General features: G+C 37.2%; 1 protein-coding gene across 5 annotated transcripts in view; it reads right to left on the bottom strand.

The window, feature by feature from the left end:
- Positions 1–14,729, bottom strand: part of TM2D1 (TM2 domain containing 1) — a 46,809-nt gene extending 32,080 nt beyond the window's left edge. For all 5 annotated transcript variants that reach the window (XR_006335759.1, XM_043877387.1, XM_043877385.1 and 2 more), the window contains exons 1-3: positions 14,543–14,729; positions 12,240–12,313; positions 1,628–1,736 (exon numbers count right to left, since the gene is read on the bottom strand). Coding sequence is in view for 4 of the 5 variants with exons in the window: in XM_043877387.1 (XP_043733322.1) it covers positions 1,628–1,736; positions 12,240–12,313; positions 14,543–14,700 (341 nt within the window). In the remaining variant the exon portion in view is untranslated. The remainder of the gene's footprint in view (positions 1–1,627; positions 1,737–12,239; positions 12,314–14,542) is intronic.
- Positions 14,730–17,078: the final 2,349 nt, after the last annotated feature.

The raw sequence follows: 17,078 nt of genomic DNA, 5'->3' as shown, positions 1-17,078 counted from the left end.
AACAGGTGTGACTTGGTAACTGATTAGACATAGTTAATAGACTTCAGTTGCTAAAGAATACCTTATGGAATGGCTACATCTGTGATATTAAGATGGAGTTTTAATCACGTATCAATATTATGAAAGGATATGCCAACAGGAGAAGGAAAATATGTAAACTGGAAAAGGGAACATTCAATGAATTAACAATTTGTCAGTGAGTCTTCAGTAGCTGACCAGCAGGTGGTTGTTTGAAAGGCACATACTGAATATTCTGATAGAGGAAAGTAATGTATTAGGTTATATTACTTTTGTGATTTATCATTAAAATTATCCATCAACCTAACTCCTTTTGTTCTGATTCAATGCTCTTCCAGCAAATCCTATTTTGAAATTTTGGACTTTACTATAGGAGAGAAATAAGTTGACCAGTAGGCTTGGAGTATCTAGTTTCCTTGATAATTATATTTCTTATCACAATTGACATGAATGTCTTGTGAGCATGATTGGTATAGCTCAGTTGCATTTCAGTCTAATCCACTCAGAGACATTAAAAGAAAAATCAGAGTTAACTTGGAAATTAAGTGGCAGATCATTGTGATGTGAACATTACAGGTAAAATGAATCTGCAGTGTCCAACCTGAGTGGTTCTTAACAAATGTTTTCTTGGACCACCAACACTTAACAAATTATTTGTCATTTGGAAATATCAACCTATAAATTTAAAAACTGACTAAATCATATCTAAGTACTTTGAAAATAATTTCTCTTAACAATTATTATTTTACTAATGAGAAATCTTAGAACCCAAGAAGCTTAAGTGATTGGATTACACAGCAAGACAAAATCTAAAGCTCCTCATTAACTTTGTAAAGTAGGGTCAAAAGAAAAGAAAAAAGACTCCAGTAGTAATTTCTAAGAATTCTAATGGAACTTGTAGAAACAAACAGTGGCCTTTATTTATACAACTGCAAAATAGGTACCATTATATAAAATGCAACAACATACAGTAAGAAGTAAAAATACAATGCTAGGAATTAATAAAAATGGGTGAAACTAAATCATGCTTTCAGAACAAAGTAGAAATATAAGAATAAACTGTCAGCTTTACTGCAGCAAAAACAAACAGCAAACTTAAAAGTTCTTTAAGCTAAGAATATTTCCAACAAAACAAAGTCATTTGTCTTAATATAAACAAACTAACTTCTGAATTGTTAAACATTATCATTCATTATCCAAACCAATTACAAAGAAACCAAGTTTCAAAATGCAAATGATTACTAACTAGCATTCTTTAAATACTGTAGGTATGCAGTCCCTTATTTGCACTCAAGAAAGTTCCCACATTTTGAAAACAGAATTTTTTCATAATCCATTTGGTAGCATAAACTGACTGAACTGACATGGCCTGAAGCCACTCAGTCTGTTTATCCCATACAGTGAACTACTAAGCTTTACTTTGTTGGTAAACTGCATTTTTAAAACAATACACACACTTAAAATAGAGGTTTTCTGACAAAAGCAAAAAGATAAAAAGTTTGTATTAGTGCAGGATTCTCCTTATAAATTAACTCTACTCTTCATTCCACTCAGCTGAGACTAACTCAGGCATGTAAATCAGAAAATTTAGCTTCACTAATATACTTACACATTTCGGCAAGATATAGGCTTGAGAAAACCAACTTCGTTTCCAGTAAAATGTGTTTCGTTGCCACCAAAATCCTTACAAGTTATGTTAGGTGCTGGAAAACACTGTACTAAAGGCAGAAAAAAGCAAGAATACATTATTTCTTTTTCCTGTGGAAAATTATGTAATTATGCTCTTTTCCTAAGGCTAGCAATGCACACAAGGAAATCTAATGTTCAAACCAACCACCTCCCAATATATGATATGAGATTTTAATTTGGATAGGAAAAGCTATATTATATATATTCATGTACAAGATAAGATAATGTTCAATCTCCTGCCCCTGACAAAGATGACCAAAGAAGAATTGCATAACATTACTGTCCTTTACTTCATCTCTAGGGTGAAGAATACTTCTCGAATTTTTTGTTGGTAACTCATCAGGCAATTCATTACATAAAACATAATCTGATTTTGTATTTTCAGGTTATAAAATTCTTATAGATGATACCTACAATAAACTAAGATTCTTCTTTATTATAAATAACTTTTTATTTATTCTAAATGGGTTTGCTTCTCCATTCCCTCTAGGATTTGATGTAGTATGTTATCTCAGCATTTAGTAATTTGATCTTTATTCACAACCCAGATGACTTAAGAAGAGGAAGTAACACTTACAGAGCTTACTATGTGCTAAGCAGGTACTGTCCTGAAGCTTTTATGGCCTCATCATATAAAGTAAGAACTTTGGAATGAGAATCACCTATCTGTACATCGCCTCTTTCAGAAACTTGGATTCCATGTAGATAAAAGTAGCACTAAGATCATAAGAAGATTACTGTGGGGATTAAATGTGATATAAATGATGTAGCATAAAGCTGAGCACTTAGTGGGATGCATGAGACAAGTGCTTGGGCCTGGTGCACTGGGAAGACCCAGAGGAATCGGGTGGAGAGGGAGGTGGGAGGGGGGATCGGGATGGGGAATACGTGTAAATCTATGGCTGATTCATATCAATGTATGACAAAACCCACTGAAATGTTGTGAAGTAATTAGCCTCCAACTAATAAAAAAATTAAAAAAAAAAAAAAGCTGAGCACTTAGTAGGCAATCAATAAAGGTTAGTATTTTTCACTCCTTCACCATTTCTGACTAAAAGGGTACTAATACCTTTAGGCTAGTTTCAGGAAATGCTTATCTCTATGCTTAATATCAATGATTATAATTTTTTGAGAAAATGAAGATAGAACTTGCTATAATAGACTAAAAAAAAACCCCACAGAGACCCCAGTCTTTTATTATGAAAGAAAAATAAATGGTATTTATTTTCTGTCTACTTTATAATTACCTTAAGATTTCCAACAAATCACTGTCCTTTTTTAGGCCAGGGTAGTACATTGAGACGGAGAAGGCGATGGCACCCCACTCCAGTACTCTGCCTGGAAAATCCCATGGATGGAGGAGTCTGGTAGGTCCATGGGGTTGCTAAGAGTCGGACATGACTGAGCGACTTCACTTTCACTTTTCACTTTCACACATTGGAGAAGGAAGTGGCAACCCACTCCAGTGTTCTTGCCTGGAGAGTCCCAGGGACGGGGGAGCCTGGTGGGCTGCCGTCTGTGGGGTCGCACGGAGTGGCACACGACTGAAGTGACTTAGCAGCAGCAGTACATTGAGAGAATGATGCTAGGAAAAATACCCTGTAATGACTTTGCACTCTTTGGTTGTGTTACTGGTAGTTCAAACTATATCGTCCCATAAACTTTACTTATTTAATGTGTTTAGATTTCCAACACAAGAAGGTGCTTATGCTAAAAAGCACAGATTCAGTAAAACTGAGAACCATTTAGATAAGAAAGAAGGTAATAAAATGAAAGGAAGAGAGAGTGAAGAAATAATTATCCTAGGAAACAACTAAGGGAAGACAGTGTAATTGATCACAAATTTAGCTTAGAGGCTCCTGGTAGTAAGGCAACTGTGATATAACTGAAAGCATACCAATTCACCTCTAAACCACTGTGGGAACTTGGTTTGGTACATGACACAAGAGTAAAGGAATGTAATAGAGAAGGTCCTTAATAATAAGAACCTTTACAAAACAATAAAAGTTTTCCACATAGCCTTTTCTCACACTGACTTCAGATATAAGCAAGGGCTTATAATGTTAGGATTGACAGAGATAGGGCAACAAAAGTCAACAGATGATTTATATGTAGCTGTCTGGCCATTTGCCTTGAGACAGGGATAAAGCTTAATGATTTCTGTGAATCAATTATTATCAAGTCCCTTAAGTTATATCTCTTGGTCTGCCATCTTAGGTCATGCTTTTGACTGGCGCTATATGGCAGACAGCTTCCCAGGCAACACAGTGGTAAAGAATCCACCTGCCAATGCAGGAGACACGAGAGAAGCGGGTTCAATCCCTGGGTTGGGAAGATCCTCTCAGGAGGGCATGGCAACCCACTCCAGTATTCTTGCCTGGAGAATTCCGTGGACAGAGAAGCCTGGCGGGCTACAGTCCATGGGGTCACAAAGAGTCAGATACAGGTGAGCGACCGAGGAGCATAAGCACAAGCATGTAGCAGACAACTCAAAACACCTGAAATGCTAATGCATTCTCTATGTCACCGACTGACAGGAGAGGAGTGTGCTCTGTTTAAACGGTGGAGGAATGACAGGAAGTAATTTTGCTTTTCAGGGGATATTTGGCAATGTCTTGAAACGTTTTTGGTTGTCACTACTGGGAAAATGATACTGGCATCTAGTGGATGGAGGCCAGGATGCTTCTAAACCTTCTACAAGGCACAAGATCGCCTCCTCACAATAATTATCTAGCCCCAAACATTACTAAGGTTGAAAAACAATGCTCTAGATCAGCTGTGTTCAAAAACTTTTGCTCACATACTCCCTAAAATTTTTTAAAACTATATATTCCCTCACACATTTTTAAATTGACATCTAAAATTTTTCACCATGGATTTAAATGGCTGGGAAAAATTTTATTTCCACCATACTGTAAATACTGCCCTTAATATTGAAATATTATAGCATTCTTTACAGTGGACTCTAAACACAGCAATTTGATATGTATCATGATCCAATCAAGAATATGAAAGGGCTCTTCTTTTAAATTCAGAAATTTTACACTAATTGTAGGAAAAAATACACATATAATAAAAGCTGATTCTCACTGATGTATGACAGAAAACCACAAAATTCTGTAAAGCAATTATCCTTCAACTTAAAAATTAAAAAAAACAAAACAAAAAAACAACTGAGGATCTGGAAACTGATTATTGTAAAGACATACTGTGGGCTAAACTGCACTCTCCCAAAAAGATATATTGAAGTCCTAACCCTCAGCACCTCAGAATGTGACCTTACTTCGAAATAGCATCTTTGCAAATTTAAGTTTGCAATCCAACTTTGCATCCAAATTAAGATGAGGTCATTGGGGTGGGCCCTAATGCAGTAAGATGGGTATCCTTCAAAAAGGGGAAAGTGAACACACACAGGCAGAAGATGCTGTGAAGGCATGCAGGCAGGATGCAGTATGAAGACAGAAGCAGAGATCAGACTGATGTGGAGTTTTCCCTGGGGGTCCAGTGATTAGGACTTGGGACTTTCACTGCTGAGGACCCAGGATGATTCCCCTAGAGGCTTTGTCCAATATACTTTGCTTTAGAGAAATGCACTGTTTTTTGAGATTACAGCTTCCTTTACAAAATTTTGAAAGATTAAACATTTATGGAGGTGGGCATGCATGCTTGTCAGTCATATCTGACTCTCTGTAACTTCATGGGCTGTAGCTTGACAGGTTGCTCTGTCCATGGGATTTCCCAGGCAAAAATAGTGGAGTGGGTTGCCATTTCATACTCCAGGAAATCTTCCCAATCCAAGGATCAAACCCACGAATCTCCTGCGTCTCCTGCATTGCAGGCGGATTCTTTACCACTGAGCCACCTGGGAAGCTTCCATTTATAGGTGAGTTGTAAAAATGCTTTATAAAAATATGAAAAACAAATAAATTATAATTTTTGTTAGATTCTATTAATTGTTCAAACTCTCAAATTTTGACAACTTTAGTTTTCAATGTATTTTATCATTTCTAATATAAGAAATGATCTGTATTCAATATGAGCTACTTTGTAGTCAATGAGACAAATAAGGAGAGAAAAATGCCCCACATTTCAGACTTAGAACCTCAGGAAAGATACAATTAGTGGAAATACCAGAGTGAAGGGAAAACCACATTGCCACAATATTTCTAGAGAAGTCTGACAGAAGTATGAGTTAATTATTTCAAGGGACAAAAACTACATACTTTAGTTAGAATGGATGAGGGGCTGCTCTCAGTATAAAGTGAGATGACATGACATGAGAAAATGATAAGAGAAACATGAAAACTGATCAGATTTGTTAGAAAATGCCAAAATGCAGTACTTCAGAATGGGGCAAATTTAGGTTTAAGTCCAAACTCTTGTCACTTAACTAGTATGTTCTTCTGGTCAAGTTACGAAATCTCACTGAACCTTGTTTTGTAATCTGTGAAACAAAAATAAGACCCTTGTAATACTACTAGCCAAGTATTAAAGGCATTTGGTATGTAAAGTATTGTGCCTGGCTAGAGAAAATGTTCAACTTAAACTCTAAAAACTTAGAGAACTTCACCACTGAGAAGACTAAGAGACTGAGCCTAACATGAGGAATAAACATAACATGTGAGTGACTGTAAAAGTAATAAAAGACTTTGTGAAATGGAATTAATTCAATGGATGCCTACAGCCCTAGAGTTTATTCATTTTTACATATTTTATAGTGACTTCATTTGATCCTTATTTAAAAAAAAAAACCTGTTATGTAGGCAGAACTAGTAATATGCTTTTAATTTTTTTTCCTTGTACAAACAGAAAAACTGACATTTCAAGAAATTAAACGAGCTGACCAAAGTCTCACACTAGGTAATATTCTTTAAGTCCTAGACTAACATTCATCACTTTTAATCAACACCCTTTTCATTACACCACAATAATGCCATGCTTACACGGATTTCAGAAACAAGTAAAAATAAGTCTGTATGGTGAGCTTTAGGAAGCCAGTTACCCATAAATGTTAACTAGTGGACAAAATTAAGCAACATGCTACAATCCTGAAAATTATTCCATTTGCAGTTTTCTTGCAAAATGTTTGGCTCTGGCCAATGACTGGGATTTAAATGGCATCAACTTGTCATCAACGATGCAATGGACATGAACTTGGGCAACCTTCGGGAGATGATGAGGGACAGGGAGGCCTGGCGTGCTGCAGACCATGGGGTCACAAAGAGTCAGACACGACTGAGTGAGTGAACAACAACTTAACCTTGATAGACAGTATTTATTATATAAAGCAGAACTATTTTTTTAAGCACAAAAAAGCTAAACTCAAAATAATCAACGAAGTTTCATAACAGTAAAAAGGAGTGACCTAGACAGGAAATGGTGTGGGATTCTACTCTAGTCATAAAATTAAGACATTTACTACTTGGAAGAAAAGCTATGACAAACCTAGACAATGTATTAAAAAGCAGAGACATCACTTTGCCTACAAAGGTCCGTATAGTCAAAACTGGGGTTTTTCCAGTAGTCATATATGAATGTGAGAGCTGGACCATGAACAAGGCTGAATGTCAAAAAATTGATGTTTTTGAAAAGTGGTGCTGGAGAAGACTCTTGAGAGTCCCTAGGACTGCAAGGAGACTCAACCAGTCAATCCTAAAGGAAATCAATCCTGAATATTCACTGGAAGGACTGATGCTGAAGCTGCAACTCCAATACTTTGGCCACTTGATGCGAAGAACTGACTCTTTGGAAAAGACCCTGATGCTGGGAAAGACTGAACACAGGAGAAAGGGATGACAGAGAACGTGAGACGGTTGGATGGCCTCACTGATTCAATGGACAGGAGTTTGAGCATGCTCCAGGAGATGGTTAAGGACTTGGCATGCTGCAGTCCATGGGGTCACAAAGATTCAGATAAGACTGAGCAATTGGACAACAACAACAATATTTAAGTGTACTTTTGCATAAATACATTTCAATAAAATCTTAATAAAAAAGACCTGTGTCAAAGGACCAGAGCAAAATTTCTGGAAATGGGTTTTTAATACTTTTGTATTTTACTAATTAGAAAATTGAAACCACTTGCTATATATGTCAATATGTGTATATATATGTACTAGACAGCACACTCCTCGAGGGCAGAAATCGTCTTTTCTTTTGTATCATCTCTACCACTTAGCAGAATGCCATATAATAACATCTAAATAAATTAAATATTTTCCCAATAATAGATAGTTTTGTGTTTCCCAGGTGGTGCTAGTGGTAAAGAACCCACCAGCCAATGCAGGTTCGATTCCTAGGTTTCGAAGATTCCCTGGAGGATGGAACAGCAACTAATTCTAATATTCTTGACTGGAGAATCTCATGGACAGAGGAGTCTGGTGGGCATTTAGTCCATAGGATCGCAAAAAGTTGGACCTGATTGAAGTGACTTAGCACAGCATACACAAGACAAGAACATAACAGAAGCAGATGTGATTAAGAAATTGTGGCACGAATACAAAGAAGAACTTTACAGAGAAGTCTTAATGACCTGGATAACCACAATGGTGTGGTCACTGACCTAGTCAGACATTTTGGAGTATGAAGTCAACTGGGCCTTAGGAAGCATTACAACGAACAAAGCTCGTAGGGGTAATGGATTTCCAGCTGAGCTATTTCAAGTCCCAAAAGATGATGCAGTTAAAGTGCTGCACTCAATGTACCCAGCAAATATGGAGAACTCAACAGTGGCCATAGGACTGGAAAAGGTCAGTTTTCTTTCCAATCCCAAAGAACATTCAAACTATCATACAACTGCACTCATTTCACATGCTTGCAAAGTAATGGTCAACATCCTTCTAGCTAGGATCCAATAGTACATGAACCAAAACCTTCCAGATATACAAGCTGAGTTTAGAAAAAGCAGAGTAACCAGAGATCAAATTGCCAACATCTGCTGGATCATAGAAAAAGCAAAATTCCAGAAAAAGACCTACTTCTGCTTCATTGACTACGCTGAAGCCTTTGACAGTGTGGATCACAACGAACTGTGGAAAATTCTAAAAAAGATGGGAATACGAGACCACCTTACCTGTCTCCTAAAACACCTGCATGCAGTCAAGAAGTAACAGAACCGGATGTTGAACAACAGATGGATTCAAAATTGGGAAAGTACGACAAGGCCGTATATTGTCACTCTGCTTATTTAACTTCTATGCAGAGTATATCATGCGAAATGCCAGCTGGGTGAATCACAAGCTGGAATCAAGGTGGCCAAAAGTATCAACAACCTCAGTTACGCAGATGATACTACTCTAATGGCAGAAAGCAAGGAAGAACTAAAGAACCTTTCCATGAGGGTGAAAGAGGAGAGTGAAAAAGCTGGCTTAAAACTCAACTTCAAAAAGTTCATGGCATCCAGTCCCATCACTTCAAGCAAACAGATGGGGAAAAAGTTGAAATAGTTATAGATTTTATATTCCTGGGCTCCAAAATCACTGCAGATGGTGGCTGCAGTAAAATTAAAAGAAGCTTGCTCCTTGGAAGAAAAGCTATGACAAACCTAGACAGCATATTAAAAAGCACAGACATCACTTTGCTGACAAAGGTCTTGATAGTGAAAGCTATTTTTTTCCAGTAGTCATGTATGGATGTGAGAACTGGACCATAAAAAAGGCTGAGTGCCAAAGAATTGACGCTTTTGAATTGTGATGCTGGAGAAGACTCTTAAGAGTTGCTTGGACAGCAAGGAGATCAAACCAGTCAATCCTAAAGGAAATCAACCCTGAATATTCATTAGAACCACTGACACTGAAGCTGAAGCTCCCATACTTTGGCCACCAGATGTGAAGAGCTGACTTATTGTAAAAGACCTGGATGCTGGGAAAGATTGAGGGCAGGAGGAGAAAAGGGTGACAGAGGATGAGATCACTGGATAGCATCACAGACTCAATGGACAGGAGTTTGAGCAAACTCTAGGAGACGGTGAAGGACAGCAAAGCCTGGCATGCTGCAGTCCATGGGGTCACAGAGTCAAGCATAACGACCAAAGAACAATAACAGATAGTTTATAATATAAATTTTCACTTTTGTTTTGATCAATTTAATTATTAAACTATTTATTACAAACAATTTCTCAAAAAATAAAGATGCTTGTTAACGGGTATTGGGCTAACTGACAACCATTTAAAGACCATGATAGTTTACTGTTATAATTGAATCTCCTTTGCCTTTGGTCCCAATTCTTACTCTATACTCCTAAACTTCCCTCTCTGTAAAACATTCCATCCACTAATTCCTTACCAAAAAGTATAGCTTAAGAAAATTAAATTTAGTTTAAAGATTCTGTGAGTCTATCATACACTCAATGAATAAAACAGAAGCAGCATGTTTCAAGGGTCATTTTGATATCCTCGCAGGTCAGGACTCAGAAATAATTCACAGCCACTCCACTACTCTTTTGATGTTTTAAAAAGGAAATTTTAAAAAAAGCATCCTGTGGACAAACATAGCTTCCTGATAGGGACAGGCTGGTAGAACCTATCCCAGATTTTGGCTGAACACTTTTGTGTTATGCATAAATTATACAGTCATATGTAGAAGCCTGGTGAGTCATGTTTGTCTCAGAAACTTTCTTTTAAAAATCATAATAACAACCTAAAGTCATTTATTTATTGATTTAGAACATTTTATATATGTGTTCCCAGATTGTTAGGCACTTATGGTTTATTCCCTCCAAATAAATAACCATACCATTCCCTTATATAGAAAGCCTTCCTTTTATTTCTCTGCAGCTCTCCATTTACATCATCTATGATTACTTACCTGACAGGCCATGACAGGACCATAACACCTCTAAGTCCTTTTATATTTCCTAACAATCTGATAATTTGATTTTGTATTTGTTTATAAACTTACTTAGTGATAATACTTAAGTGGATTCAAACTTATTTTACAAAAGAGACACCTAACCGAGGGCAGAGCTCTTTTTGGTCAGAAACTATTCTTTTTAGTTGTAATTTCCTTCAAAATTTATTCTAAATTTCCTTTTTAGAATAATTTCCTTCAAAATCTTCATATCTACAAGGAAATCTGCAGACTAGAAAAGGCATGAGATAGTAGGCTGCCTCATTCCTAGTTTAATGTTACCCAAGTCACAATAGTATTCAAAGACTTCCAACCTATATCATATAAGTGGTTGGATATCTGAGAGCTGATTCTTCTTTATGTATGTCAACAATATTCTCCATTCTGAGAGCACACTCTAAGACTGAACTCTACACAGGAAAGTCAGTGTATACTTATAAAGCAAGTTAAAAAGGAGGGGACTATGTGCAAAATTCCTTTAAGTCTAACATATCCTAATTAAATAAATGTACACATATTCAGCAATATTTACTATAAAAATCACATATACATATTACCTATTACTGTTTATATGATAAATTTCATTACTCCAGAATACTAGCAAAATATCTGCTATAAAAGTTGAACGCAACTTACTTTCAAATCTCTTTGCTTATCAGAATGGGGTTAACAGTGTCAAGATGTGAAGAGATAAAAAGATGAGATCTTTTTAAAATGTATACAAAGTCATAATCAAGAAGTCAATTATTTGACTATAAGATACTTTATAAAAACAAAGCTTTTTGCAGTAAAAAATCACTTTAATCTCATTTCCATGAGTCTGTTTAGTAGCTTTCATTTATAAAGAAAACATCAATCATTACCTTATTTCCCATCTAAACAATAAAACAATCAGTATATATTCAGTAAGTGTTCTTTTCTCAAGATAATACTAGATATTAAATAGTAGATATTACTAGGTATTAAATACTAGGTATTAACCAAATTATGTACCATGCCAGATATGAATGCCAAATCCAAATAGCTCCAGCATACATCTATCTACCTCCTTTCCAACATATAACCCTTCAGAAGAAAAGGCTAAACAAAACAACTTATTAATCTTTATCTGGCATTAAATACTTTTTGGAATAACAGAAGCTCCCCCACATCATTAGGTTGAGGGTGTTATGCACTATCAAACCATCTTGCTAATAAAATACTGATGTGCACTTAAAATCCTTATCATATTGTTTTCATACTTAGGATGTACCTAAGTATATTTTACAAGTGCAAGATATGGGTGATATATTACCAGCTCCTCGCTGCACATTACTGAACTGTAAGTCTCCTTTCAAGTTCTTTCTAAGTAATTAAAAATCTAAAGAGGCATCTTTATAAAACACACCATGATAAATACAAGGCATCAAGAAAGCTATATAAACTGATTTCAAAAGCTTTAAAAAAAAAAAGAATGAAAATAAAAAATTTCTCAATTTATATAATTATTTAAGAATAAGATTTTTTTTTTTTAACTATTAACAACCCATAGCTGTTCTCCAATATTAAGTTGCTCTGGAAACAGAAGGATGAAGTAACTCAAGAAAAAACACATTTATTAATTACTTTTAGCAATCACACATTCATCTATGAAATAATGTTTTAAAAACAATTAAAAAAAAAAAACATGTTTCTGGAAGTCTTACCATAAGCTGTGTAGTTTGTACAATTAACTGGTTCTTGTGTAGCATCATTTATTTTTGGATCTTTACAAATATATGTAGAAAAGTTAAGGAAATATAAACAACATTCCAATACAAAATGTTATCATCTTGCCTTTAATATGTCATATATTTATGTTTATAATTACATGTAAAGAGAGGATGTTAGCTTGTCCAGGTCAAGAAGCACAAGCACAGATACACTTTCAGTGTCATTAAATAGTATCTGAACATTAATTTATTTAAGGAAAAGTACATTAAAAGCTCTAGCAGAGGGTGCCATCCTTAAAGAATATCAGTCAGGGTTTAAGCACAAAGAAAAAATGAAAGTAAAAATCTCCACCAAAGTATTATGAGAGAACTTCAGGTTGAAAAAAAAAACAAATCAGTTTCCAGATGTCTGATGAAATTATTCACAGGGCCCAAGTATTACCATACATATAATTTCATGCAACACAAATAGCCCTGTGACATGGGATACTATTATTTCCACATTACTGAACAAATGGGGGCTCAAACTCTGAGTGACTTATGCAAAGTGGATTAAGTGATAGGTAGTAATATCACATTTCCTGATTCCAAGCCAAAGGTAAATTCCATCATACTGCAAGGAAGATGGTTATTTTAGGTGGGTCTACATGATCTTCCCAACAGGGTTTTAAGCTTTTGGAAACATATAATATTGATTCTCTAATAGATGTTTACAACACTCGGGGCACGAGGCGGAGGGGGTGGTGCTTTTCTGTTCCCTGAATATTTTATTGACACAAACATGAGGTAAGTAAGGTATTCACAACATGTCTCTGTAGACAGACTTTGACACCTGCTTCGGGTTTATGAACCGTTATTGGAAATCTCATCTTTGTGCCAGGAATAACATTTTCCAGTTCACATCATCTTGTATGCTCAGTCACTTCTAAAGTTCAAAAAGCACAACTCGGACTTTCCTAATAGTCCAGTGGTTAAGATTCTGTCTGCCACTGCAGGGGACATGGATTTGATCCCTGGTCCAAGAAGATTCCATATGTTGCAGAGCAACCAAGCCCTTGCACCTTGAGCCCACACTCCATGACAAGAGAAGGCACCACAATGAGAAGCCCTCACAGCGCAACTAAAGAAAGCCAGAGAGCAGCAACAAAGACCCAGCGCAGCCAAAAATACAAATTAATTCAAGTTTTAAAAAATGATGATTAAAAAAAATTTTTTTTAAGCACAAGTCTTCATACTGCCCAATTATTTAATTAGAAAAAAAAAAATCACTGCGACATTTTTGCCAAAAAAAAAAAAAAAAAAAGGACTCAACTTACCAGGTCAGTGATTCTCAAACTCCTAGCGTAACAGTAATCAGCAAATTAGAGATATTCTGTAAAAATTTAGTAACGGTGGCCTCTCAACTCACATAAAAATACTATACAATAGAATTTTCTTAATTTTAAGATTTCCTCTCAAAGAATCTTTTTTGCATCTCTGGCTTCTGTTTTTAATTTTTCTGTTCTACAATTTGTATGAAATTATCTAATTTTATACAAAAGTACCTAGTTTGATTTGAATGTAACTCCCATTTCATATTCCTCCTCCCTTTATCAGAGCCATGACAATGAACAGATCTATTTAACTCCTCCAGCCTCAGTTTTCTCATCAGTAAACACATGAGAGCTAAACACATATAGCCCCTACTATGTGCCAGGCACTGTTCTAAGTGACTTACTGGTCTTAATTTAGCACAACACACCTTTCAGTTGGTACCACTGTTCATTTTCATTGTTCAGTCGCTAAGTCGTGTGGGACTCTTAGCGATCCCCAAGCTCAAAACTCAAATCGGTCACAAAGGGGAGCAGGAATTTGCCCCAATACAGTCTGGGATTTCAAGGAGATTGAGATGCCCTGCCCTCCTCCAGGGGATCTTGTCTCCCCCTAAATCGGCAAATTTCCAGAATCGGGTCTATCTTTTAACTTAATTCTAATGCCTAAAAACATGACCTGACAAACTTCAGTATCTACGTGTTTGTTGAACAAACAAATCCACTGACTAAAAAAATGAAAGAAAGAAAGAAAGGTGGATCAAAAGAAGAGCCAACGATCAGTAAAATTCCAAGGAAATCTCACAGGCGAGCCTCTGTGCTCTCACCCCCACATCTCTCTGCACTCCCCGCCCCGGGCCCCTTCGGTCATCAGAGGTCACAGGTCACCGTTCCCTTCAGCACAACCCTAGCCCGACCAGAGGGTTCCTATCCACTCTCGACTCCAAATCTACCTCACCCCCACGGGGTGCTCCTCACAGAGGATATTGTCCCAGTTTGAGGTCCTCGCACTTAAATGTTTCTTCGCCGCCTCCGGCGGCAGCTCCCCAAGGTCCCGTGGTGACTGACACGAACCACAGGACACCCAGGAGCCGGGTGGCAGCAGTCTCGGGAGCAATCAGCCGGCAGGGACAGGCGGCCGCCATGCTGGGGACCGGCGCCTTCCCTACAACTTCCGGTTCCGCCTACGCCTAGGCCTAACCAGGAGTCTAGTAGAGGGAGGGAGGCTCTTAAAGGGACAGTGCATCTGTTAGAGGCAGGTCCTTCCCCTAGGCCTGCGGAATTACTTTGGAGAGCTTCCATTGGTCTTTGAAAAGCCGGAAGCTTTTTTTTTTTTTTTTGAGAAGCAGGAAGGCTTCTCACTTGGAGAACCAGCTGTCCTCCGTGCACTGCTGACTCCCAAGCTAATCTTGCTGTGACTTTTCCATCTGCAAAAGTACCGGCGGCGCCGGGCGATTTGATAAACACTTTACAAGCATCTCTGTTAGTCTGGTAGGATTTGGGTTTACAGATAACGAACCAAACTCAAAGGCGCTGAAGAGCGTGTTGAGTTTAGTTACTCAGTTGGAATAGAACTGATGTTTGCCTGATTTCAGAATGTGTGCTCTTAGATGGCCTCTTTCGGAAGGCTGCTACGAGTAAATCTTGAGGACTTTGATTAACAAAAATAAATATTATACTTTTCTTTTTTAAACAAATTTCATATCTTGGGGTTTTTTTATGTTTTAAAATTTTTAATTATTTTCACAACTTTATTTTTACAGCGAACATTTAGGTGAGGGAAAGGGCCTAAAATAAGAGACCAATGGGTTTATGACTAAGTGAAGAGTTGGAGGGTTTTTTCCTTATCTTTCTAAATTTCCATGTATTCTGAAAAGTTCTGTAGTGGGGTTATCTTTTATACTGAACAAACTGTGTACTTTTTTTTAAAGTGATAATTTAATCATTTTTCTCTAACCTGAAAACATTTGAGTCTGAGTGGTGCCTCTTCATCAACAGCAGGACTAATTTTGACTAGTTGTGATGTGCAGTGGTTCTCAAACTTTAAGAAGCATCAGTATCGCCAAAGAAATGCAGATGGCTGGGCCCATCTCAGTTTCTGACTCTGAAGATCTAGTATTGTTGTTCAGTTGCCAAGTCAAGTCTGACTGTTTTCGACCCCGTGGACTGCAGCAAGCCAGTCCTCCCTGTCCTTCCCCATCTTCCGAAGTTTGCTCAAACTCATGTCCGCTGAGTAGGTAATGCTAATCAACCATCTCATCCTCTGTTGCCCTCTTTTCCTCCTGCCCTCAATCTTTCCCAGCATCGGGGTCTTTTCCAATGAGTTGGCTCTTTGCATCAGGTGGACAAAATATTGGAGCTTCAGTTTCCACATCAGTCCTTCAATGAATACTCAGGATTGATTTCCTTTAGGATTGACTAGTTGAATCTCCTTACAGTCCAAGGGACTCGCAAGAGTCTTCTCTAGCACCACAGTTCAAAAGCATCAATTCTTAGGCACTCAGCCTTCTTTTTGGTCCAACTCTCACATCTCTACATGGCTACTGAAAAAAAAAATAGCTTTGACTATATGGACATTTGGTGACAAGGTGATGTCTCTGCTTTTGATATGCTATCTAGGTCTGTCATAGCTTTTCTTCCAAGGAGCAAACATGTTTTAATTTCATGATTGCATTCACTGTCCAGAGTGATTTTGGACCCCCACCCCCACCTCGCCAAAATAAAACCTGTCACTGTTTCTACTTTTTCCCCTTCTATTTTCCATGAAGTGATGGGACTAGATGTCATGATCTTAGTTTTTTGAAGTTGAGTTTTAAACCAGCTTTTTCACTTTCCTCTTTTACCCTCATCAAGAGGCTCTTTGATTCTTCTTCGTTTTCTGCCATTAGAATGGTATCATCTGCATATCTGAGGCTATTGATGTTTCTCCTGGCATTCTTGATTCCAGTTTGTGATTCATCCAGCCTGGCATTTTGCATGATATACTCTGCATAGAAGTTAAATCAGCAGGGTGACAATATACAGCCTTTACATACTCCTTTGAACTAGTCTGTTGTTTCATATCTGGTTCTAACTGCTGCTTCTTGACCTGCATACAGGTTTCTCAGGAGACAGGTAAGGTGGTCTTATATTCTAATCTCTTTAAGAAGTTTCCACAGTTTGTTGTGATCCACACAGTCAAAGGCTTTAGTGCAGTTAATGAAACAGAAGTAGATGTTTTTCTGGAATTATATTGCTTTCTGTATGATCCAGCGAATGTTGGCAATTTGATCGCTTGTTTGTTCGCCACCTCTAAACCCAGGTTTATGTACTGCTGAAGCCTAGATCTAGGATGTGGCATGATAATTTGCATTTCTAATCAGCTGACAAGTGATGTTGATATTACTGCCTCAGAGACCACACTTTGACAACCTGGAGATAATGTATTACAAGATAGGTCATTTTTGAATGAGAAGAGATGAAACCATTTGCAATAATACCTTAGTATTATAACTACATTTAAAGTTTTTCTTAAACCAATTTT

The sequence above is a fragment of the Cervus elaphus genome, chromosome 20 (assembly GCF_910594005.1).
Source record: "Cervus elaphus chromosome 20, mCerEla1.1, whole genome shotgun sequence".
Classification (NCBI taxonomy): Eukaryota; Metazoa; Chordata; class Mammalia; order Artiodactyla; family Cervidae; genus Cervus; species Cervus elaphus.
Note: the sequence above shows the minus strand (reverse complement) of the source record. Positions and strands in the feature narration are given on the sequence as shown.